At 37.2% G+C, this 27,894-nt stretch overlaps 1 protein-coding gene across 1 annotated transcript in view; it reads right to left on the bottom strand.

Annotated features, from left to right (window-relative positions):
• The window catches only part of csmd2 (CUB and Sushi multiple domains 2), a 425,673-nt gene that overhangs the window by 380,287 nt on the left and 17,492 nt on the right, over positions 1–27,894 (bottom strand). The window contains exon 2 of the mRNA XM_073822409.1: positions 18,620–18,836. Coding sequence (XP_073678510.1) covers positions 18,620–18,836 — 217 coding nt within the window. The remainder of the gene's footprint in view (positions 1–18,619; positions 18,837–27,894) is intronic.

The following is a 27,894-nucleotide window of genomic DNA, read 5'->3' as shown; positions in this document are numbered from 1 at the left end:
CAGAGACAAAATACTGACATTACACCCCCCTCTCCATCTAACATCCATTGGGATACAGGGATACAGGGAACACAGGATACAGGGGCGGTCTCCAGGGCATACAGTCCGGGAGGCCATGGCGGATCTGGGGGCTCAGGAAGCCATGCCCCCCCCCCCCCCAAATTTTCTTGGGGGAACCTAGGGCATAGTCCACCCAGGAGAGCACGGAAGGGCACGCAGGAGAGAGCTCCGGCTCTGGAGGGCGCGTAGGAGAGAGCTCCGGCTCTGGAGGGCGCGCAGGAGAGAGCTCCGGCTCTGGAGGGCGCGCAGGAGAGAGCTCCGGCTCTGGAGGGCGCGCAGGAGAGAGCTCCGGCTCTGGAGGGCGCGCAGGAGAGAGCTCCGGCTCTGGAGGGCGCGCAGGAGAGAGCTCCGGCTCTGGAGGGCGCGCTGGCTCTTGAGGAGCGGGCTCTGGACGGCTGGACGACCCCAGCGGAGATTCAGGAGGGCTGGGCGTCTCCAGCGGAGACACTGAAGGAGCAAGCTCTGGGCGAGCAGTCACTGGAGGGCGCTTTGGCGGCACGGTCACTGGGAGGCTGGGCGGAACCAGCGGAGACTCTGGGAGGCTGGGCGGAACCAGCGGAGACTCTGGGAGGCTGGGCGGAACCAGCGGAGACTCTGGGAGGCTGGGCGGAACCAGCGGAGACTCTGGGAGGCTGGGCGGAACCAGCGGAGACTCTGGGAGGCTGGGCGGAACCAGCGGAGACTCTGGGAGGCTGGGCGGAACCAGCGGAGACTCTGACTTGGCGGTAGCCATCTTGGGTGCAGACTCAGGCTTGGTGGCCATCTTGGCCAGGGACTCAGGCTTGGCGGCCATCTTGGCCGGGGACTCAGGATCAACGGCCATCTTGGCCGGGGATTCAGGCTTGGCGGCCATCTTGGCCGGGAACTCAGGAACGGCGGCCATCTTGGCCAGGGAACTCAGGAACGGCGGCCATCTTGGCCAGGGACTCAGGCTTGGTAGCCATCTTGGCCGGGAACTCAGCAACGGCAGCCATCTTGACCGGGAACTCAGGCTTGGCGGCCATCTTGGCCGGGAACTCAGGAACGGCGGCCATCTTGACCGGGAACTCAGGCTTGGCGGCCATCTTGGCCGAGAACTCTGGAACAGAGGCCATCTTGACCAGGGATTCAGGCTTGGCGACCATCTTGGCCGGGAACTTAGGAACGGCGGCCATCTTGGCCGGGAACTCAGGAACGGAAGCCGTCTTGCATGCAGTCTCTGGCGTGACAGCCATCTTGCTTACAGACTCATGCGTGGCAGCCATCTTGCTTGCAGACTTTAGCGTGGCAGCCATCTTGCTTGCAGACTCTGGCATGGCAGCCATCTTGCTTGCAGACTTTAGCGTGGCAGCCATCTTGCTTGCAGACTCCGGCGTGGCAGCCATCTTGCTTGCAGACTCTGACATGGCAGCCATCTTGCTTGCAGACTTTAGCGTGGCAGCCATCTTGCTTGCAGACTCTGACATGGCAGCCATCTTGCTTGTAGCATCTGGCATGGCAGCCATCTTGTGAGCAGGCGTGGCGGCCATTTTGCTTGCAGACTCAGGCGTGGGAGAATCACAGCGAATCGACTCATCATAAAGTCCCATCAGAAACACGGCACCGAGAGAGGCATCGGGCCAGCCCACCTGATAGGAGAGCTCGACAAAATCCGCCACATACCGCTCCAAACTCCGACCGCCCTGCCGCAGTCTCCACAGGTCTGCCTCAGCCCGATTCATTTTCTTGTGTCTGTCGTTCTGTCACAGTTTGGAGTGGAGGTTGAGCAGGAGAACCGGATTAAATGAATAAATAAAGTTTATTAAACAAAACACTGAAAATGATTACAAACAAAACAAAAACCAGGAGCATTAAACGAGAACATGTAACATCAACGACGGACCGCTGGTAGTGATCAGACACAGACTTAAATACACAGAAAACAAGGCGTGGTTACAAACAAGATAACGAGATGACAAGGGGGAAATACAAATATGGGCAAGACTGAACCAACTAAACAAACCAAAAGGGGGAGACAAGGACTAAACCAAATGGACTAGAAACAGAAGGGGAAAAACATTGGGAGAACAGAACAGAGACAAAATACTGACAAATACTGGCTGATACTCATATTTAAAGAAACTAATATGAAACTGTGCCATTGTAAAATAAATTAAAATATTGATAAACAAAACAAACAATTAAGTCATATCTGCTAATAACAGATATATTATCTAATATTAGCTGATACCAATAAATGTATTTAGGGTTGCAAAAAAGCTAAAAAATTTCCTAAATTTCCAGAATTCTTTGCTAACTTTCTGGGATTATTTGGAAATGTATAAAAGTTTTCTGGAATTTTTTTGGAAAGTTTCCACTCCTTTGCAACCCAAAACCAACTAAATAAAAAGGCTTTACATTTAAAAGAAGAATAACGAATAAAATAAAAGAAACGAATAAACTAATATGAAACTGAGCCATTGTCCAATACCGTATAATTAAAATAAAATATTGATAAACAAAACAAATAAGTAATATCTGCTAATAACAGATATATTATCTAATATTAGCTGACACCAATAAATATATTTAGGGTTTAAAAATAGCTGAAAATTTCCTACATTTCCAGAAAATTTTGCTAACTTTCTGGGATTATTTGAAAACTTTTGGAAGGTTTTCTGGAAATTTTCTGAAAATGTTCCACCCATTTTTAACCCAAAACTAAATAAATAAATAAAGGCTTACGGAACTGAGACATATCACACAGGCGAGTAACAAAATTGGCTGATACCGATAAAATTTAAAGAAATTAATACACTAATATGAAACTATCAAACCTTTATTAATACTAGCATTTAAAAATAAAAATAAAAATAAAAAACGGCACAACAACTTCCATGACCCTTTTTATGTCATACTGCAATAACTCATAAGTGTTTGATCATTCAAAAGCAAGAACCTTCAAGTGCCATTTGAATCCCATCAGACGTGGCACTCTTAACTTTACAGGACCATTCATTTCTGATTAATGGCCTTTGGCATACTTTCCAACAATTACACCACAAACAACTCAGAAGTAACCCTGACTCAATTAACCTTGCTTTAAAAGTCTTTTTCAGATTAATGGAAGCCAGCCATTACATTCAGCATTATCCTCTCATCTCCTCAGCAAAAAGCATCTTCTCATTTTCCCATACCAGTGTGCTGGAGGGAATACAGACCAATAAATCATATTTTAAGGACAATAAATGTCAGAAAGTAACATTTGACGAAGACGTTTTCTCTCGGTTAGACATACAATCTCACGATCTCCTTCAAATTTCAATCACTACAGACATTTTCTACAGGTGTCTCATTACGAAGAAACCAGATCAATTAGGCCCATTATCACTTTTTCTCTTGAGAACTGTTTGCGTCACTTTTCAGGAGGCGCAAGCTTAATTTGTTAACGCATCTCACACTTGTGGGGTATACTGATGAGAGCAGGGATTGAGGGGTGTATTAGAGGAGGGAAAATAAACCAGCTGAAGACTGAGGAGATGTGACAATATGCCTTGGCTCCTCATAAGCTGCAGGTAAATGCCAAGAACACTGATTGAAATAAACACTTGATTCTCTTATGATATTGCTCATGTTTGATGAGAAGAGACATTTTGTTTATGTCAGATTTCTGATTGACAGGACATTTTTTTCTTAAATTGTTTTAGGTTAATAGATGTTGTCTTTCAGCTAATTCAAAGAAACTACTTTCAAGTTTTTAAAACCATAAAAAACAAACTGAGCCAAGAGTGTCCCAACACTTAATACCACCATGTAATATTTTCTTAATCATCCCTGTTACTCATTTTCCTAGTCACACTGGAGAACTTTCACACAAACAAGTCGTGATCGTCTATGGAAATATTTTTATCTTTCTTTACTCATCACATCAATCAGCTGGCTGACATTATAGTCACAAACGTGACCTCTTCACCTCTCATCAGACTAGAGATATATGATAACACCGCTCCAGGCTGGAACTATACTGAACTGTATAACTGAGGGGAAGAAGAGACAGAATAAAGTAATGTTTCTTTCATTTATGGTTCTGCCAATATTACAGCCAACAATAAGCGCCGAGATTTCCATCGAGTACCTGAGGCTGGTGAGGAATAAATCACCGGATAGGGGAAAATGGAGTGGAATATTGTGGGAGAAAAGCCAGACACCCAGCAGTTTCTACTCAATAGATATGGGGAATCTAACTTCTCAAATGCTTTTCATTTTGTTCTTTATAGGCAAAAGACCAAGCATATTTCTATATTACTGAATAAAATATGCAAGAAAAAAAAGAGAGGTAAAAAATAAATAAGACTAATCTTCAGCAGGTTTAGATTTAGATTTTCATTGTGTAAAGACACACAATGGTCACCACTTTCTAACACTATTTTACTGCTAAAAACTGTAATTTGTAACCTTGAACATATTTATCTTCTTTAGTAATTGGGAAAAAAATATCAGCCAACATGAAAAACCTAGTTTGAAACATTATTGCAAAAATACAGAGGTTTGCCATGAAATGGCACAGGCTAATGGGTTCTTAAAGGGGTCATCGGATGCCTATTTTCCACAAGTTCACATGATTCTTTAGGGTCTTAATGAAAAGTCTCTAATATACTTTGGTTAAAAATTCTCAATAGTAGTGTAAAAAAAACACCCTTTTACCTTGTCAAAATCAGCTCTGCAAAATATCAGCTCATTTTATCGCGTGGGCCCTTTAAATGCAAATGAGCTCTGCTTGCCCCACCCCTCTCTGCTGAGGGATTACGAGCTGTAATGTTTACTTTAGCCGCGTTTAGCTGCATTTAGCAGTGTTTATCGGCAAAACTTGCCAACAAGCCAAAACCAAAAACCCTTATACTCACTTCTACTGTGGGTGAAGCTGCATCATGAAGGATTCACACGAACATAGATGCATATGTAGATCGGGATCGGCACTTTCCTTTTAAAAATGAAAGTAACTTGTCCTCTGCCTCTTAAGCGGCAAAGATGTCGGAAGTAAATGACTACTGCTATGTTCATTATTACATCCAACAACAGAACACCTCAATCACTCAATTAGAGTCTTCCTCTGCACCTGAGTCCGCACAATGGCAATCGTATTCGGACTGTTTCAGCTCGGTGAGGGCGGGTCTAAGGTAAAACGCTCATATCAATCAACTGTGTGCCGTCACAATGACAAGAAGCTGAGAATGACCTGATTTTAAAAAGGGAATATGACTTTTAAAGATTAAAAAAATACCACTGGGTGGATGTTTATCATTGTATCATTGCGAGAACCAGTTAATCCATATACACAACTCGAGACATACACAAGTCTTGTTTTTACACACACATCCAGGTACAATTTAGAGTCTTTAATTAACCTAACCTGCATGTCTTTGGGCTGTGGGAGGAAACCAGAGTACCCGGCATAAACCCACACAAACACAGGGAGAACATGCAAACTCCACACAGAAAGGCCTCCTGTCCCTGCCAGGGTTCAAACAAGGGATCTTTCTGTGAGACAACAGTGGTAACCACCAAGCCACTGTGCTGCCTATATTCACAGTGTTACTTGGGACAAGCTGATTGGTTAATGTTGCATATTTTGTAGTTCCTCTGAAATCCTCCACCTCCCCAGCTCCACCTGTACAGATTTGCTACAGGTTATTATATATGCTATTTGTGCAGCAGCAATATGTCTTAAATACTCACTGTATCAAGTAGCAGTAGCAAGTTCCTGTACTTGCTTTGTGGCAGCAGCAATAATCTACAACAACAGCAATAACCAACAGCAGCGTATCAAATCTATTCCACCAAGACTAGGGGTGGGAGAAAAAAACAAACAAAAAAAAAAAAAACGATAAAGATATTTGTTAACATTAGTTAACATGAACAAACAATGAAAAATACTTCCAAAACATTTATTAATCTTAGTTAACAGTTAATTTAAACTATAATTTACTAATACATTAACTAATTAAAATCCAAAGTTATATCTGTTAATATTTTTTATTGGACCAGAGCTAACATGATCCATTGTATTTTTATATACCGTTATCAAAGATTCAAATATTCTGTAACAAATGCATTGCTCATCGTTCATAAATGCTGGTTAATAGATTAATATTATTTGATGAACAGATTTTAATGCCAGATTCATAATCAACGATCCACGCAAGCAAACAAGCGTGCATCACACACAATGCTCAGTTGCTCACTGGATCGACATTAGGACAAATTGTAGAATTTAAGTAATGATTTTTTTTTAAATAAAGTTAAATAAGCGCAGTTAATTTACATTTGACCGCAGTTAAAGTATTTACTCGTCTAAGATTCCTCAGTCAGATTATATTAACGAACTATGGTAAAAAAACGGGACAAAACTCATATCAGCAACAATAAAAGGCAATCTTATTTAATGATTCAGTAATGTTAAAATGAGAACAGTTCTTTATATAGATCCGGGTGTCTGTCTTTCAGGTGCCTTGCAAAATTAGTGGTGTTAGCGCCTTTTGTTAGCACTGCTCTGTAGCAACTCTTACATATTGGCTTGCTTGTGTACTTCGGCTTTCCATGTTCATTTGTTTCATATCCAAAATATTTCCAGATAGCACTCCTGCTGTGTTCTTTATCAAACAAAGTCGGTCGCGGGGTGCCGCACTCGCCTTTTCCATTCGCCTCACTCTTGAATGAGACGAGACAGGCACCGCGGTCACGTGTGGTGTTTGTCAACTTGCCTATGTGGAAAAGTGAAAGTGACAGCTCGGCTAGTATCGATACTTCGGGAAATTAGTATTGGTATCGTTCAGATATTTCAGTATCGATATTTATCGAAATATTGATATTTTTGACAACACTAATTCAAATGAAATATGAATGCAACACAGACCAAATACTTCTAAACAAACCAAAAACAGGATGTAATGGCAAGATGCAACGCTATGCGACATGACAGCGCAGAACGAGCTGTGCATACAAAACAAAATAAGCAGAGGAATGTGGAGCAACAAGAGGTAAAGCGCCTTTTACAAGCTCTTCATGAGTTTGCTGGTGGTGAAAATAAAATCATATGTACAAGCAACAATGATAGACGACATTGGGTGTACTCGACAAAGCGGCACTGTGTATGATATCAAAATACCCATTCGCCGATCGGTCTACACAGCGTCGCTTTCTGTCAAACACACCATTTGTTTGGGGTGTACGGTAAGTTCCGGCACAAAATATACGTCATTCAACCTGACCAATCAGGTTGTGAATGTTTCACTATGCCTTTAGGTTTGGTATCTTTAGGTTCACTGACAAAAATGCCAGTGTGAACGCTAAGTGGACCAAGACCAAATGTATTGTTTTCTTTTTTGGTCTGGACCAAACAAACCAAGAGAACTAAACTACAAGTGTGAATGCACCCTAGATGCGATCAATATATTTCTCTATATTACTCACAAGATAAAATATTACTCAGATCAAATATTCCAAATGATATTCACCAAAGCTTTATGAAACTTTAGATAGAGTCAGAGAACTGCTCTGAAATTACTGAAGTTTCAACGTTCTATAGCTCACTAAGAAGACTTTTATAAAGTACTACACATACACTGTAGGCCTTTAAATGTACTTCACAGGGGTTAAATGAGGTGTGGGAATATCCCAAGATCATGAAAGTTTTAAAAGTTCTAAAAGTTCTGCTTTGAGTTTAACATGCTGAAGTTTCAGCTTTTTAGCTCATCGGGAAGACATTGTAGGCCACATATTTTCAGATATCTTCACAAAAGCTCAAGTGTCGAATAACTTGCTCTTAGATGAATGTATTCAAAATTCAACCCCAAAAAAATCCAAAGTCAAAGCATAGACTTAATCATAAGGTGTACACTTTATCATAACGGTGAAGCCTCCTAGTTATTGCAGTGCGATTTGGTACTTGCTGCTAAACCTGCCGTTTATGCTGACACACGTACATTTTTAAACTTTTGACTTCACTGCATTCTTTACATTCAACGCCTTCCCATGAAGAACTGCAGAGACTAATATGCATTCACTTCTTAGACTGCACTGACAGCAAATAATGCAGCTGAACTTCAGACTTAACCAAACAGAGCACACAATGTTCTACCACACTATGAATAATTAATTATAGCATGACTCCCCTGAAAACATCCTGTTAAATCAGGGAACGAACGTATCATAATTTAACCTCCATACCGGAGCATAGCAGAGCATCTGTTCTCTCAAATAAGTAAATTATTTATGTAGGACAATTTTCCCTCTCATTCTAACATTTGACTAATAATGAATCATGACACAAACATTCAAATTCAAAAGAACACCACTTACGTGATTATTTCACTCTCATATCCTTGCTCAGTGGCATTTATATTTGTAGAATTATATAATCAATATGTAGTGGGATGAAATGTCACAAGACACCATGACAAGACCAAAAGAAGAGTCTTATATATCAAATAAGACATTAAGCAATCCTTCCATGAAGCTGTTGAAGACCACACAGTAGGTTTTCAAGTTTTACAACATTTTGGGGACATGTGGTTCCTAAAAACATCTCAAAACCTGACAAACACTCACAGGTGAGCACCAAAAGCACCTCTGAGCTCATCTTCATCATCTCATTTCCTTCCTCGAGTGCACTAATAGAGGTCTGAGTGTTTCTCTGGTGATCATTTCAAACAAGAGCATTAGTCCACAAGCTCCAGCCTCCAACAGCAGCTTGTATTCATATACTACTCAGCAACAATCAGCTCCTTCAAATGCCATTAAGGACACAATAACTTACAATGTTACGTACTCTAAAGCTTTTAACAGAATATTTTAATGAAACGTGTTTGAATTCTCAGGATTTAAGTGGCAGGCACCGCACTGAAAGCTAAGTTATTACAAAAAAAACCCTATGTTTTCTTGGACTCACTGCAAGTGAGGATTTATATGGAATTGAATGTGGCAAGTAGCAATTATTGATGATGAACATCTCAAACAGCACATCAAATTAGCGCTTTCACAATAAATTCTGTGAAAGTGTGAAAGAATCCAGTAAGGTATATATTTTTTCTTTTAAATGGAGCGGATCCAAAATTGTTATCACAGCAGAGTTCATTGCTTACATGCTCTGCACCAAATGCTGCCAGTTTTGGATCGGACTCAGTGCAGGAGGAGGAGGAGGATGACAGAGTCTGACTTAATGGGATTGGTCAGAGGCCTGCTCTTTCATAAAAGCTGGCTGAGGAGCCACCCATATATCAAGAGGAAGCACAGCCCTGGAGTTAAACAAATAAATAAGAGCAATTAAACAAAGTGGCCACCACTCCTCACCTGGCACTACAGAGGTCCCATACACCCTCCACTCCACAAACTCTTCAATACAGGGAATAAAGATTTTTTTTTCTTTTCGCTTGTCACTTACTCAAGGCACTTAGGCAAATAGCTTGAGCGTAGAGCACAGTCACAGCCCAAAAGCCTATATTGAGTTTTTCCCAGAAAGTATGCCCTTACAAAACAGTCATTTTAAGTGCCTATTTTTATTTTTAAACTACCTTTGCTGTCATTTAAAAGGCTGTTTACACCAAGGACGACAGCTATAATGATAACTATAACTATAAAGTTTTAATACTCATTCTAATTCTGTGAGAATAGGAAATCCCACTCCGCGGTTATAACGACATTGATCTTTTCTAACCGACGAACAATAAAAATACTGACAGAAATAGGTTTATATGGAGATATAAACAGAATGTAATAAACAATGTTATCATCCACAGCATTTCATAATTACAGTTTTAGGGCCCTATGATTTCTGAGATGTGGAAAACACAGACAAAATCATGGAATCTAGTCATAAAAATGGAATTTAGTGTATAACACAGCATGTCACGAAATTTGCCAAATTTTGGAGGAATAAATTAGGTCAGTACACTTAAATTAAAAACAATATGGACTGTCTGTGAATATTAAGCCACAAAAATACCATTTAAAAATGAATCCTACATGTTCTGCACGTCTTTGTGTAAATGAATGACGCAGACACGTGGCTTCATTTACTACGCACGCATGTGGAAGCGCATGTGTTTTCAGCCCCTCTAGAACTGCTCTGAGAGTCACTTCATGAATGTTTTGCGGTTTCTTTCAAGACAAATTATCATCATATCATATGAACACAGAAACTTAAAGGTCTTCACAGCAACCCGTCAAAATAAAAGTTTCGCTTAACTTGAAGAAATTGTGACATATATATTACTTGATGTATAATAGTGCTTCTAATAATAATAATAATAATAATACAATTATCATTAACACATTATTTTTAAGGAATATTTACCAGAAAAAATATTTACCAGAATTTTATTAACTAGAAATGTAAATGTAAATACACACAGTATTTCTAAAAAAAGTAAATAAATAAAATAACAATAATTTAATATTTAATCATTTAATAATTACTGAAAATATTTAATAAAAGCAATTAATTAGATTATTATCATTTAATTAAATCATTCAAATCCAGAAAATGAATGGAAAACACAGAATTTAGTAAAAAAATAAAACTGAATTTGAGGAAGAAAAAAAATTATAGGGCCTTAAACTTTTAATAAATTACTATTTAACTGTGTAAGTTTCGTTATTTTTGATTAATTACACATTTTTTTATTTTTTTATTTTATTTAACCATTAAAACAGTAGAAAAATTCAAACTGAAAAAAAATGAATCCAAAACCATTCTGATTTGGATAAAAATATAACAATTTGGGGAAAAAAAAAAAAAAAAAAAGATTTCATAGTCCCCTACAGTTATTTAAGCAGCAGTAATAACCCTAAATAACATGTTAGGAAGTAGTAAGCGTGTAGATTTTAATATATTTCAGGATCAGAATGACTAGCTAATAGGATAGTTCACATTTTCTTACCCTCATGACGTTTCAAACCTGCATGACTTTTTCTTAAGATAGTTTGAAGAATGTTGTTGTAACCGAGCCATTTTAGTTAACATTCACTTGCATTGTATGGTTAAACATATTTCTCATAATATCTTCTTTTATGTTCCACAAAAAGGTTTGGAATGAAATGAGGTGAAGTAAATTATGAGAACATTTTCATTTTGGAGTGAACTATCCCTTTAAAGGCAGCAGTCCTTAAGCTTCAATCGCTGTAGTTCGTTTTGGAAAACCTGTGTAAGCTGATGGGACTAAGCCAAAGCTCAGTTTCCGTCTCATATGGAGTGTAAATGTTTTAGCTCAATCCTGCTCCTAGAGATCCGGCTTCCTGCAGAGTTTAGTTTCACTTCTAACAAACACCTGAACCAGTTAATAATAGTCTTTCAGCTCATTCAAAAATTGCAAGCAGGTGTGTTGGAACTAAATTCTGCTGGAAAAGTAGATCACCGCTGTTGCAGAAGCTCCAATTATACAGAGGGCAAATAGTGGGGAGGAAACACCAACACGGAAACTGGTGTGTCCTCAATCTGATGTCTAAACAACATCTCCATACATTATATACCCATCACCCCCATGACAGTATAATATGAATAAAAAAATGCCCTACAGATGCCTCCACAACAGCAGCAGTTGCACAACACCAATTAGGGTGACAGTGAAATCTTTACCTATACGTCAAGGATTTCAGCTGACTGGTTAATGCATTTCCAGAGATAATATCTAATATCAGATACTGCATTACCCTTAAATGGTGTCTTGTGTTAATATGTTATTCCTGCCCATTCTTGGGTTAAAAATGCAAGTACAGTGCAGTGTTGGTATTGTTAGCTAATGCCGTGTAATTGAAACTCATATGTTAGACGGAAAAACTAATATTACGACAACATCACTGGTAGAGTACAAAAAACAAGAAAATGCTTTATGTGGGAGACTTGTGAACAGATAATGCAAGCATAAAACTGTGGGTTTTATGATAACACACCTGTTGAAGAACAAATATCAGCTAACAGCCCTGACTAAGATTCAAGTAGAACAATGGAATCACTACATGGCAAATGTCACATGCTGACTCAGAGGCCCTTTGTACAGTCATATTCTTCACACAATACATTCAAATCCTCCCACAACAACAAGCAAACAGCTTCGGATCCAAATTAATAATTGGGTGGATAAAACAGCACTTATTTAAATCAGCTCTCAAAGCAAATAATCTCAAGAGTGATTACATTTTAGCTGAGAACTGATTCAACAGAAATTAGGAGGGATAATATGGTATTCTGTGTGATGAGAGTGAAGACTTGTGGATGAATCATAAATGTATTTGGGTAAACCCTATCAAAGTAGAGATCAAAGATATTAGAATGATGGTTATATGTGTCAATGACTCGCTGGACCCATTTCACAGGGAACAATGAAAAAGATAATGGAACAGCAGGGTCAGCCAATAGGGTATTATATCAGAGCGAAGGAATAAAATGTGTCTTTAACTCAGTTTGCACAAGGGAGGAATGATATGTGATTTTAGACCAATCTCAGGCCAAGAAACTCACCCAGCTATACAGCACAATAAACCTCTTTAAAAGTATAGTTCACCCAAAAATGAAAAATCTGTCAGTGTTACTCACCCTCATGTCGTCACAAACCCATAAGACCTGTTTATCTTCAGAACACAAATTAAGATATTTTTGAGCTTTCTGACCCTGCATGTGACGGCAAAGCAACTGACACGTTCAAGGCCCAGAAAGGTAGTAAGGACATCATTAAAATAGTCCATGTGACATCAGTGGTTCAACATTAATTTGACAAAGCTAAGAGAATACTTTGTGCACAAAGAAAACAAAAATAATGATTATTCAACAATTTTTTTATATTCCTTGTCAGTCTTTGTCGCTTATTCAGGAGAATTAATAATGTCCTTACTACCTTACTACCACGTCCTTACTAACGTGTCAGTTGCATTGCTGTATATTCTGGTTCAGAAAGCTCTCAGATTTTTATAAACAATATCTTCATTTGTGTTCTGAAGATGAACAAAAGTACAGTTTTCAGAATTTTCTATTTTGGGTGAACTAACCCTTTAACTTTATAGCCATGTCTACTGTCTTTACAGTAGTAATAAGCATCGTCTAAATCAGCGGTTCCCAACCGGGGGTCGCGACCCACTAGGGGGCCTCAGTGATCCTCCAGGGGGGCCGCGAGATATCTTAAAATTAATTTAAATATTATCCTATAATTGTTTAATTTCATTATTAATATGCTAAATGAAAATAATAAAAGCACAGCCTCTCTCGTGTTCTGTGATTGATTGCTTTAGACTCGGCGCAGCAAGCCTCATCGCACTGTTAAATACAGACTGAATGGCGGCTTCCAAACGCTGTACGCAAACTACAGTTACATCTCTCAGCTGCATGCATGAAGCAAACCGTCGCTCTAATGTAAAGGTAAAAATGATTAGTGTCATAATAACGAACTTGCGCGTGCGTGTATAACACTCGTGTATGTCAAAGTCGTACATGAGACACGCATAAGTCTGCTATTGATTCACAAACTATGACCGCTCTCGGGGCTCTTATCCCTACAGTATCTTATTTTTGCGTGAAATTTCAAACATTTGCCTAGTTGTCCAAATTATTGTCCTGTGAGTGTTTTATAATGGATGCTCGCCCATAGAAGAGGAGTGAGGCTCGGTGTTTATGAGCATCAGGCGCGCACTGACAGATAGGGCTGGGTAAAAAAATATAGATTCTCCGATTTTAATCGATCTTCAGTTTAACTCAACGATATCGATTCGGGAAATCCCCGAATCGATTCTTAACATAAGAACACGTGCTTCACATAAGAGGATATGAATATTCACCTCTCGTCCTGAAGGTGTCTAGTGTTCCTGCTGAGAGAGTTTTCTCAACCTCTGGTGATCTAATCACAGCGCAAAAAAGGAGCTGCCTGTGCGTTCACACCAGACGCGAATGGCGCGTTAAGCGTGAGTGATTTACATGTTAAGTCAATGCAAAGACGCGATAGACCTTCCTGCGGCGCGAATGACGCGATACGCGCGAATGGAGCGTTTCGGGTGTTTGACGCGCGAAACGCGCGAGTTCAAAAATCTGAACTTTGGCGAAAATTCGCGCCGCGTTAACCAATCAGGAGCTTGCTCTAGTAGTGACGGAAGCAGAAATCCGAAACAACAATGGAGGACAAAATCACCGTTGCTGTCTGTGGATACTCGGAGCTGTACGATACATCTTTGTACTTTTATAGAAACAGGAATAAAAAGGATCTTGCTTGGAAGAAAGTGAGTGAAGAGGTCGGACAATCTGGTAAATTTAAAAAAAAAACGCTCTTTACTCAATCTGACCTACATATGTATACATATTGAGACTACAAGCAAGCTAAAGCTGGCAAATTGAGCTCATTCACCTATTTTCAACTACTTTCCCGCTGACGAGTGGCAGACGCCCCTCCCATGACGCGAATTCGCGTCTGTTGTGAAGTAAATGTCACGCGCGAATGACGCGAGTAAACTTAGGGTGCTTTCACATCTGTGGTTCGGTTCATTTGGTCCGGACCAAGGGCAACAAATGATACATTGTAGCATTTTTCTGCCGTTTTGGGTCCTTTTCACACCACACTGATTGCTCTGGTCCGAACCAGTTGAAACGAACCAAAATGCAGTCATGTGACAACATCCACATCACTCGTTGGCCAGATCGTGTCATTGAACCACTGATCTATAATAGAGAATTATATAGATCAGTGTATTGAACGTATTTTCTAAACTGTTAGGCATGTTTTTTCAATTCGCGAACGCGCCGCATCGAGGTAAAAACATCTCAACTTTTCAGGATGCTGCAAGCACACCGCAGGTCATGTGACATGAACCAACCAATCAGCTTCATCCTTTCCCTTAATAACATTGAAAGCACTGGCAAGTTGGAGGAACAACTTATACAGGAATAAACATTTTTTAATAAATATAATAGCAGAGCTACTGCAAGCGATTTTTAATGCTGAAAAATCCATTTATCCTTTGCTGAAACTTAGCGTATTTATGGAGAGCGCAGGTCATGGTTGCTTAGCAACGGCAGACGCCACTGGAGCGCAAGCTTTCCACGCGTTTTTAGGCGCGACATGTGAACGGCATCTTAAACAATGAGAAAGATTGTGATGTTCTTGTGAGTTTTTGAAAGTTGGGACCTATATGATCATCAGACCAAATTTATGAGGCTCCGCACCTCCTCACAACTCCAAGTATGTCCGCGAGCTGTCAAGGGGCTATGTTGCTAAAGCGCTAACTGTCAACAAATACTTGTCCTCATCCCATAATGAATAGCGCAGCAGACTACGGCAGCTGGATTAGTCCAAAAAGGTGCAGTACTTTTTGCGGTTGGGTCTGTTCAAGTTCGGTTCATGTTCTCACCATAAACGAACCGCTCCAGTGTTCGTTTGAAAACGTACCGAGACCACCTCTTCAGGCAGGTCTCGGTACGCTTCTTTGGTCCGCTTTTGGTGCGCACTCGAGTGCGATTGCTATATTCACACCTGCCCAAACGAACCGCACCAACAGGGAAAACGAACTCTAGTGCGATTCAACCGAACTAAATAAGGCAGGTGTGAAAGCACCCTTAAATGTTCAAGCGTCCAACTACGCGCGAATAGCGCGATTTATTCGCGCAAGTCGCGTCTGGTGTGAACGCACCAGATCAGAACATGTTGATCAGCTGCTTTTTTTTGCAGAAAAATCTAGTGATCAAAAATGATTAGGCTGTAGTTAAGAACTGTTAGTTTTATGGACAGTTAGAATGTTTTGTATACGCAGACAAGGGCTTTATGATGGGCCTGTTTTGAACGTTTTGAATTTAGAAAAATGTTTTATTTCTTAAACATGTTTGAAGTTCTTAATAGATTTCACTGTTGCACATTTACAGTCTTTTTATTTTTTACAGTAATGTGCATTTTGCAGTTTGTTTACATGGTGTACAATGGATGCACATATTTATGACTTCTTGTTACAGTGTTCATTTAAAATAAAAGTTGTTTAAAATAAACAACTGTGTGCACCCTATTATTAATGTAGATGTGTATTTCAGTAATAAACTTAAGTAGGAGCGTTTCAATTACCAGCATTTATATCAAAATATGGATCCCATGTCTGCAAAACTAACATTTTAAATGAAATATTGATAGCTAATCGATATCGAATCGAATCGAAACCATGAAAATAAGAATCGAATCGAATTGCCAAATTGGTCACAATACCCAGCCCTACTGACAGAGTTCACTGATCCCAAACATTCACATCGATGCGTTTCAACAGATTTAGAATGTATTTGCTGAATTTTGAATTTGTGTATTAATTTTTAATGGATACAAACAGTAGATATTCAGTCAGTCAAGTTCAAAGGGATAGGGTTTAGTGGTCTTTTGGTATCTCCCTGTTATACGGCAGGTTCACTTAAGAAAAAAAGTACTATGAAGTTGTAAAGAATGTCTGAAGTAAAATAATTTTAAAAGTTAGAATTGAGCAGATGTTTTCTTTAAAGATTATAAGGTATATTTTAAGTTTTAATTTAAAGTTTGTTTGAATTTTGAGTTTTTTTATAACAACAAGAATAATAAGGCAAAACAAATGTTTTGGTTAATAAAAAAGGTTTCAAAATAAATACTTTTTCTTTACTGCGGAAGTACAGTATAAGAGGACATGTCAGGCATAGGGGGGCCTTGCAAAATTGGCCGGAGAAGGAGGGGGGCCCGGGAGTAAAAAAGGTTGGGAACCCCTGGTCTAAATGGGGTTTTTTTTTCAAACCTCAACTGCATGTCGATTTTTTTTTATTTTCTAAGTGCCAAAATATGACTTTACAATGATCTTTTACACTATTATTCAAAAGTATGCTTATTAGATCAAGAATACAGAAAAACAGTAACATTATTAAGTACCTTTACCATTTAAATTACGATCCTTCAGAAATCATTCAAATATACTGATTTGGTGCACAAAAACGTTTGCTGTTTAAGTAAGACTTGTAAGACTTGCTGTTTAATATTTTTTTTGGAAAAAGTGACTTTTTTCAGGATTATTTGATTAATAGATCAGAACAGAATTTTGAAAAAGAAATCTGTTTTAACTTTGTTAAAAGTATGGTTCACCCATAAACGAAAAAAAAAAAGTCTAAAATTAATTACTTACCCTCATGTCGTTCCAAACCTGTAAGACATTTGTGGTCTTCAGAACACAAATTAAGATATTTTTGATGAAATCCAAGAGCTTTCTGACCCTGCATAGACAGCAACGCAACTGACACATTCAAAGAAAGTTAGGACATTGTTCAAATAGTCCATGTGACATCAGTAGTTCATCAAAAAACAAAAATAACTAATTTTAACAATTTCTCATACTCTCATGAACATGCATCAAAGACTGACATGGAAGAGAGAAATGTTGAATAAAGTTATTTTTATTGTATAAGTATTCTCGTACCTTCATAAAATTACAGTTCAACCGCTGATGTCACATGGACTATTTTAATGATGTCCTTACTACCTTTCTGAGCCTTGAACATGTCAGTTGTGTTGCTGTCTAAGCAGGGTCAGAAAGCTCTAGGATTTCATCAAAAATATCTTAGTTTGTGTTCTGAAGATGAAAAAAAGGTTATATATTTTTGGAACAACAAGAGTAATTCATTTTGGTGTAAACTACCACTTTGATGTCTTTAATTTTGCATCTTTAATAAATGTAATGTGTCTTTGCTGAATAGGGCATTCATTTCTTTCAAAAAGCGTTACTTTTAAATGGAAGTGTATCACTTATAATAATTTCCACTAACATCGAAAACATTCCAATGCATTTTTAGAAACGTATCACTGCTCAAATTCATTGAGAGACTTTCTTATATAACATCAGTATCATAAAACAACATCCTATTGGAATAGTCTCAATATCCTTTTGATTTCTACAAGACGTGGAGTTCAGCCGACACTAATATTACACTGGCAGGGTAAACCACCCATGCCGAACGAGGTTAACATTCATAGAACACCATGGAAACGTGGGGCTATGGAGGAAGCTGTCCTTGAATCTTAAAGCATAAAAAAAAAAAAATCTTTAAAGTGTCCTTGTGCACATCGTTTTCCACACAGATATTAATAAATAAAGGTGACATCAAAAGGGTGGGAAAAAGCCAACAAATTTAACAGAGTTCCGCAGTGTTTTCTATAGAACTCATTTCACTGGGTAAAATGCTATCTCAGAAGTGATCTATGAATGTAGGCAAGCTTTTCAAAATGCTAGCTTTCGAATGGAAAACAGGCCAAGGCCCCAAGGACACTCCCCCTGAGGATATCTGCTCCGCTCAATCCCTCGAGCCTCAATCCTTTTATTTTCGGAGTATACAAGGGAAAAACAGCGATAAAGTCAAAAGCGCTAAATCAATTTGTGGACTTCAGTGTTCAAAACATTAGATACAGTCCATAAAAAGAAATTTTCATTCCGTTCAGTGCACTTTAAACAAGTTCTGGGACACTTAAATAAATCCAAAGTTCACACACAGTTCAAACTGTTAGCAAAATAATGTCAGCCAGCAATTCCAAGAGATTCGATCTGGCATTTACACACACAATATGATAAAATGTTCTGTATTTACCGTGTCCGTAAGTTTGTTGGACTGGGTTGCCCATCGTAGACTGAAAGGATGTCAAAGTCCTCCTCTAAGGCAAAGCCTTGAAATACCAACTGTATCCGGTTGTGTTCCTGTGCCACAATCACCCATGTGCAGTTGGCGTAGTTGGGATATCCATACGGGTATCCGGGGCTTTCTATTGTCCCATTTGGACTGTGTAGTGTGTGACTGCAGTTTTGAGCTGTGAAAAGGGGAAAAAGAGAAGTAGGTATCAAACAAAGTGGATAAAAAATATTTAAATGCATTCAAATGAGAAACCCAGCATAATCGACACGCCACTATCAGCCTAAAAGATCTCAGAGCATAGGAAATGCAAATCAGCATTTATTTCTTATCAGTAAGTTGGTGTAGAACATTTCCAAACAATACTTTATAATTTACAACCTTCTGACATGATGAATATGTTCATTTGCTAGTTCGGTCTGTGCCTTTAAAGGATTAATTCACATTCATTAATGTGTTGTTTGATCTGACAGGGCATTAAATCATTTGTTAGTACAACAAAACGCTTCCATATTAAAAACCTTATAATGTCCATGTAATTATGTAAGCGTGTACTCAAGGTGCATATAAATAAGACGAGCTAAAACGACTGTTAGATTTATCTGTTTTTTACCCACGCAACCTTATAAAGCAGTAATATTCAATTTCAAGAGGCAATTAAATTAACATATGGGCCAGCACATGAATACTGTTAGCTGCCCTTGCTATTGCCACAGCTTTATCAGTGGTCAAAAAGATGTTTCCTTGGCAACTCTTTGGAAAAAAATAAGAATGACACCACCCTTGGTTATTAATTTGACTAATTTTAATAACTCCATATCGCCTGCAGCTCAGACTGCACTCTTCAGCATTAATTGCATTTCTCTTTTGCATACTTGTCAACGACCTCTTATAAAATATTGCACTCAATCTGAAATTTTAATAACTGTGTGTGGCTCCATCCATCAGTGCAAAGCCTGGCCTAAATTACTAGTGCTGGACAGGTCCGTAGCCCTACTCTTAATTAATTGTCCCTTCTTGCTTTAATAATCATTAATGTTCTCCAATTTTTTGCCCTCTTTTTTCAAATTCTGACTTGAAGTTACTTTTATTCAACCAGCATTTTTTTTTTTTTATTAGAAATGACACAGGCATCTCCCAGAAGACAATAATACAACGTACAAGAGGCATCATTGTGGAAAAAATTATTACTCATCGTTTATTTACATTTGAACAAAAAGTGGTATGTCCAAAATTATTCATACCCTTCTCAATAATCAATAGAAAAGCCTTTTTTTTTTTTTTATTATTACAGCAATCAAATGTTTCCTATAATTGCCGACCAGCTTTTTGTCTCCACTGGTATTTTTACCCATTCATCTTAAGCGATGAGCTGGAGGGTCTCCTTGCCATCACCCTGATCTTTGGCTCCCTCCACAGATTCTCAATTGGATTTAAGTCAGGACTCTGGCTGGGCCACTGCAAAATGTTAATGTTTTTGTCTGCTAACCATTTCTTCACCACTTTTGCTGTGTGTTTTGTTTGTTGTCATGCTGAAATGTCCACTGGTGCCCAAGGCCAAGTTTCTGCCTGATGTTGTTGTTGAGAATTTTGATGTATTGCTCCTTTTTCATGGTGCCGTTTACTGTGATTAGGTTGCAGGTCTGGAGAAGTGGTGTCCTCCTTGGTCTGCGTCTGTGGAACCCAGCGGTGTGCAGTGTCCGTTGGACTGTCTGCCTTGAGATGTTGCCACCAGCAGAGCCCAGATTCATCAGGATGGCCTTGGTGGTGATCCTTGGTTTCTTTTTTACCTCTCTCACTATCCTCCTGGCCAGCACAGGTGTCACTTTTGGCTTCTGACCACATCCTCTGAGATTTTTCACAGTGCGGAATGTCTTGTATTTTTTAATAATACTTTGCACTGTAGCCACTGGAACCTCAAAACATTTAGATATGGTCTTATAGCCCTTTCTTGACTTGTGAGCAGCCACAATGCACAGCCGCAGGTCCTCAGTGAGCTCCTTTGTCTTAGCCATCACTGTCCACAAACCAACAGCAGAGAGCTTCTGTTTTTCACCTGTTGAGTTGATTAAAACAGCTGTTCCCAATGAATCAGAGAAATTAGGATGCTTTAGAACAGCTTGGACTATTTGGAATGGTATAGAACTTTGGATTTTCCTATAGACTGTGACAGTAAAGTGCAAAGGGTATGAATAATTTTGGACATGCCACTTTTTGTTCAAATGTAAATAAAAGCAGAGAATTTTTGTTTTTTTCCACAGTGATGCCTCTTGTACATCATCTTATTGTCTTCTGGGAGAAGCCTGTGTCATTTCTGGTCAAAACAAAAACTTGCTGGTTGAATAAAAGTAACTTTAAGTCAGAATTTGCCAGGGGTATGAATAATGTCGGGCTTGACTGTATCTGCTACAGTCACACAGGACCTGACAACATGGCCCAACTACTCCCTGCAGTTAATCTTTTTAATGGCAATCAATCTTAAATCAGTTTTCAAAAGACACAGTTTTGCAACATATGATTTCAATATCAAACTGGTAAAGTAAGTTAAGTGTAAGTTTGAAAAAACTGCATGCAATTAAATTCAATGAACAGGAAAAATACAAATTTAAGGCAGAAATTAAACAAACTTATTTGCAATAGAAAAAAAAGAAGAAATAATTGCAGCCTGTGGCTAATTTCATTTTCTGCTAAATGACTACCAAGGCCTCCCTCTGAGGAGCTAATTTGTATAAATATATAATTTACAAATTCAAAAATAAAGTAAAATTAAAACAAAATAAAGCATGAATCATTAGACAAACTTGTTTGCAAAATAAATAAATAAACACACAGACACAGAGACATACAGTAGCAACAGCAATGAAACCAAACCAAAAGCCAAAACAATACAAATGAATACCCAATCCTACATTTTATCCTTTTATTTGATTTTTAAATGCATTGGAATTTATATGGGGTTAGGTGATTAAACCAGCTTTAGAAATGCCTATTTAGAGGACATCTGTTATCACTAAAGCCCATATTCCATAAAAACAATCCCAACACACCGGCAAACAAATGAGCACCCAGCATGTCCGCATACAGCACACGTTTGTCTAACCCATTTGAGTGGAGATTACACCGAGATTACGTTTAATGAAAAAACAAACTCAAACAGCACGTCACATGCACAAACATTCAACGCATTTACCGAACACAAACACAACGTGCCACAAAGTCACATTAAGTGCTTAATGCAAAGATCCTACAGCATGCACAACATGAAGTATCATTAATCAAGGAAAAAAATATGCATTTTCTTATTCAGTATGCACAACGTGTGAAGGTTTTTTTATAGCATAACTTCCGAGCACAACTGGGATTTGGATTTCTTAAGGCGGAAAGCTTTGCCTACCAGCATCGAATTTTAATAATTAAGTGAAAATGTATCTGAGAAAAGAAAAAAACCTGAGGTGCATTTTTTTTTTTTCTAAATAAGAATTTCTCAAACAGCTGGAAAACAGTTGAGTGCTATTCAGATAATCCGCCTTTGGCCATTGGCCATATTCAGTGCAGTTTTCCAAATGATAATAAAACAGACTGTTTAAGATTTTGAGGACGACTCTCTCTGTGTTTAAAAGGCATGGTGTCTGTGATAAAAGCTTTTTTGAGACAAACTATTTAGGCTAGAAAGCGTCACAAAATAAGATGCTAAGCACCAAGAGCTGGGGTTCATTTGGGAGCGGAGATGTTTGTGCCTCTTTAAGATTCAGCCTTGCTTGACTCATATTCTAACCACACTAGATTAGCATACAACTTGGAGCTGTGAACTTATTTCTAAAAGCTGGAATGTGCAATGGCAGGAAACAATCCATCATTTTTGCACTCAATCCCACGGGAATGTTCATGTGAGGCTGGACCAGCATGAACCTTTGAGAAAAACACTTGACCTCTAGATACAGACGCCTTTATGGCTCTGTGGGGTTTTATGGCCACAAGTCTTTTCTATGAAGCACTACAATATTAAGAATGAAACCAGGGTCATTTCAGACCACCGAGAGGAATGCTGGCAAAAAAAATGAGGAGATTCATTCAGCATAAAATAAGACTTTCTTTCCAACAATGAATGTGAATAGAATGTGGACAAATTCAAATGCTGTTCGTTTTAACTGAACTAAGACTGAGATGGATGGGAGTATAAAATGAAACACATTTGTCCATTTCTCTGTTTTTCAATCTGCATAAAGTTAGTTTGATGTTTGACATTCATTAGACATTCGGTTTCATAGCAATTAAACTGTTTGCGCCTGTTATGTTTTTAGCTCAAATTTAGTCAGATGGACATAAATATATGTCCTTTATGTTGCACAAGACTTAATTTCTAAAAAAAATAATAATAATAATAAATTAACCATCTAAATTAATTAAACAATTAAATTACATGACATTATACTATAAAACCAATACTAAAATGTTCAGAAAAACATCCCTGTCAATGCACAAGACTTAAATTCATTAAACTCTGACACGGTTTGAGATAAAGGAATCAAATCAACTGTAAAAATCTCTAAATATTATCCCCTTTCATGCACAAGGCTTGTTTTTTCAGAATAATCCTTTGTTGTTTTTATATACAGTACTGAATCTGTATTTTTTATGTTTAATATAGTGTACCCATCATTCGAGATAAAGGTATCAAATCAATTGTAAAAATCTCTAAATATTATCCCCTTTCATGCACAAGGCGTGTTTTTTTAGAATATTTCTTCATTGTTTTATATACAGTACTGAATCTGTATTTTTGCTATGTTTAATGTACTGTGCCAACTTAAAGGAGATAAAGGTATCAGAATAACTCTAAAATAGGGAAATTATTATTCCTTTGGATACACAGGGAACATTTGTTAGAATATGCCATTAGTATTTTTCTATATTGACAAAGATAAAAATAAAAGAGCTAAATATAAAAATAATATAACAAACTAAAAAATGAACAAATTGCTCTATAGTATTAAGGCAGTTGCATGATTTCTAAAAGGTTTACAATTTGTATTGTTTTATAAGCTTGTTATTTTCTTATCTTATATTAGAAAGGGTTTCAAAATATATTTTAAGTTCAGTGTTACAAAAGGTAATATATGATGGCTTCTTTTGAATATTTTTGACTTATAAATAAAAAAGGCTAGGATAATTAACAGATTAATAATGTAATTTTGTTTATCAGAGAAATATGGTTTTGGAAGCAAAGTAAATTATCATTTACTTTGAGTAACAAAAATGATTTACTTTTGCTTAGAGAAAGGTTAAATATTTTGAAGGGCTGTAGTATTATTATTATTATTATCTAATATAAATTATTAAATTTGGTTAAAATGATTAATTCCTCCATCAGATTTTCCATCTTCAGTTTATTAACAAGGAATTTTTTTATTTTATTGTATTTTATGAGGTTTGTTTCACCAGCTGAAATTAAACAGCATTTGATCCATTTGTGAGTATATCATGGTTGGAGGGCTTAAGGATATTCAAATCTTCAAACTGACATCATCAGAGAGGGAACTCTGTTCCAGACCAGAAGTAGGTTTTCAGATTTAAAGATTAAATGGTTAATAATTAAAGATTACCACAACAACAGTTTTTTTTTTCTGTATACTATCTTGCACAGATCTACTGTTCACCACAAAAGGAGAAATGTGTAGTAACAAACTAAATATTTTTTTTTTATTTTGAATTTATGGAGACTTTAAAAGCTAATTTTATGACCTTAAAAATATATTTTTTTCCTTTTATACATAAAGGTATGCTCCAGTGACAGCTCTTTACCTTTCTTGTGAGAGTGTAGGAGCCTAATAAAATGCTAATTTAAAAAAAAAAAAAAAAAAAAAAAAAAAAAGAGATGACACTGAGAAGCTTCTCAGCTCTTCACATACATGTAATCCATTTAAATCCAATAAATTCACCACTTTTGGCCTGAATGTCGCAATAAAGTGAAAAATCCATATTAGTATATTTGTAATCATATTTTGTAACTGCAATTTTTACCTTCCTTATTGTTGTATTATATTTTATTTAATTTTATTTTATTTGAATCGTTGTTTTGAAACCTTTATTTCAAATGTTGTCAGAGTTTAATGAATTTAAGTGGGTAACATATTTTAAACATATCAAAAATACAGATTCAGTATATTGCATATAAAAACAACAAAGGATTATTTGAAAAAAAAAAAGCTTTGTGCATGAAAGGGGATAATATTTAGAGAGTTTTACAGTTGATTTTATTCCTTTATCTCAAACCGTGTAAGAGTTTAATGAATTTAAGTGGGTACACTATATTAAACATCAAAAATACAGATTCAGTAGTATATATAAAAACAACAAAGGATTATTCTGAAAAAACAAGACTTGTGCATGAGAGGGGATAATATTTAGAGAGTTTTACAGTTGATTTGATACCTTTATCTCGAATGACGTGTATTCACTATATTAAACATATCAAAAATACAGATTCAGTACTGTATATAAAAACAACAAAGGATTATTCTGAAAAAAACAAGACTTGTGCATGAAAGGGGATAATATTTAGAGATTTTTACAGTTGATTTGATTCCTTTATCTCAAACCGTGTCAGAGTTTAATGAATTTAAGTGGGTACTGTTACTGTATATTAAACATCAAAAATACAGATTCAGTACTGTGTATATGAAAACAACAAAGGATTATTCTGAAAAAAAACAAGACTTGTGCATGAAAGGGGATAATATTTTTACAGTTGTTTTGATACCTTTATCTCAAAAGGTGCTGTTGTTTAACGAATTTATATTACTTCATACATTAAAAGTTGAGAGTCTTGTGCATTGACAGGGATGTTTTTCTGAACATTTTAGTATTGGTTTTATAGTATAATGTCATGTAGTTTAATTGTTTAATTAATTTAGATGGTTAATTTATTTATTTATTTATTTTTTAGAAATTAAGCCTTGTGCAACATGGACATATATTTATGTCCATCTGACTAAATTTGAGCTAAAAACATAACAGGCGCAAACAGTTTAATTGCTATGAAACCGAATGTCTAATGGATGTCAAACATCAAACTAATTTTACCGTGTTGTATCGACAAAACAGCGTTTTCTCCCTTTATCTGTTGTAGCCTACATTGTTCGATTAGAATAGAACATCCTGATCAATATAGGTTCATGATTCCTTCGTTAGTTACAAACGCTTATCACGGAACTGAAGTCGATAGATTATTTAATGTTTCATGTAGGGATGTAACGGTATTGTAAATACCGTCATACCGCAATAACAAATTTTTTCGATACTACCGTGGTCGCATGACTCGATAAAACGATAGGTCTTCTGAGAAAAGTTTGCTCAGGCGAATGGAGCGAACGGGAGGTCGCGGGAACTACATTTCCCATCAGCCCAGGCGTGGCCATCATCCTTTGCGGTTTGTTGTCGCTACAGACTGTAGCAGCAAGGAAAAGAGATGGAAATGGTCGAACCTGCTCCGTCTGCAGTGTGTATGCGTTACGTATTCTTTTCAGCACCCATGTTAACGGATTAGAGCGTTCACACTGCACGCGGTTGCTGTCCGGCAGTACGTCCTAGAAGCGGTGCCTTTGCAGCAGTCCAGCAATTGTTTCGGCACCGAGTCTATTTTTTGCTGCGCTGTATGCGCTGAATTAATGTTATAGTGCATTGTTCGCTGTAAAAATGAACATGGATTGACACGGAAATGTACCATAAATGCATATAAATGAAGTCTACTGTGTTTCACAGTCAACACGTGGCTTTTTGGCTATGTTTAAAATAAGGAAAGGTGCAGTTTTAAATAAACTAGGCAACATAATAGATGCACTTGTCCAGGTAGAAAAGTTCTTTAAAGGATTGTTTTTATTAAAGATTTAATGCGAAAGAAAGGCATGAGAGCCTACTGCACTGCAAAAAAAATGCTTTTCTTACTTAAAAATTTGTCTTGTTTCCAGCCAAAATATCTAAAAATTCTTAAATCAAGAATAATTTTCTAGACAAGTAAAAATATTTGTCTTGTTTTTAGTCAAAACAAGTCAAAATTAAGTGAGTTTTTGTTTAAAACAAGCTAAATAATCTGCCAATGGGGTAAGAAAAAAAATCTTATTTAAAGCAGACAACTAGATTCAGACAACTCATTCAGCTAAACTGATTTGACTTTTTTACATGCTTTGATAAGTTTTTGTTACTAAAATTGAAAAATTTAAGTTTCTGTTTCAAAGTTTACAGATAGATGGCTAATTTGTATGCCATTGATATGTTCAGTGTTCATGTAAACTGTTTAATAAACACTTCTGGCCCTTTTTTCGAGTCTCTTCATTAGTTTTGTTTTTCCTGTAATTGATTCAATAAATACCGTACCGTGCCATTCATACCGAGGTATTACCGTACCGTGAAGTTTTGATACCGTTACATCCCTAGTTTCATGTTAAACGGGTCACAAACACAATATAGACTTAGAAACACAGAGTAGAGGCTAATTGTTTTAACAACGGGAGTAAACATAAACAATTAACGTTAACATACAACATTTTTAGCGTGGGCTAACTCAAGTAAAATCTGAAGCACGATTGCTAACAACAATTCAATAAGCTACAATTATATTTTAAGTAACTTACATTTCAGACACAATATTACAAGATACTTCGTATGTGTTTTGCTAAAATGAACTGAAATACTTCTAAACAAACTCACCACAAAGCCCTGCATCTCCAACAAACACACATGGCAGGTGTTTCGTTTGTGAATGAACCAAACAGTTGAGCTTTGAATCAAACGTTTGAATGACTGATTTAATGACTCACTCGATTTGTACCGAACTGCATCAACGGTTTTGAACAGTCTCTTCAATGAATTAATGTTTCAACTCATTCATGGAAGCATTCAAGTAATCGATTGAGTGAAAGCTTCACTTGTTCACTCGCAAAGACACATGATTCATTTCAGAATGAATCAGTGGTTCATAAAGAATCGGTTGATTTAGTGACTCCCTCATAAAGACGGTCGTCGCCATCTACTGACACAACTTTGAATGCAAGTTTTCGTGCATCCTTATAATCTAATTATTTGAATGATTATTCAAAGTGAACGAAAGGCCATCATGTAGCCTACTGTAAAAAAGTTTTAGTTAGCCTAAAATGTGCTTGTCTATGAATTCTGGATATGATAATCTAATGTAAAAACACTTTTTAAGGTACATAAACATACATTATAAACACATAATG

The sequence above is a fragment of the Garra rufa genome, chromosome 17 (genome assembly GCF_049309525.1).
Source record: "Garra rufa chromosome 17, GarRuf1.0, whole genome shotgun sequence".
NCBI lineage: Eukaryota > Metazoa > Chordata > Actinopteri > Cypriniformes > Cyprinidae > Garra > Garra rufa.
Note: the sequence above shows the minus strand (reverse complement) of the source record. Positions and strands in the feature narration are given on the sequence as shown.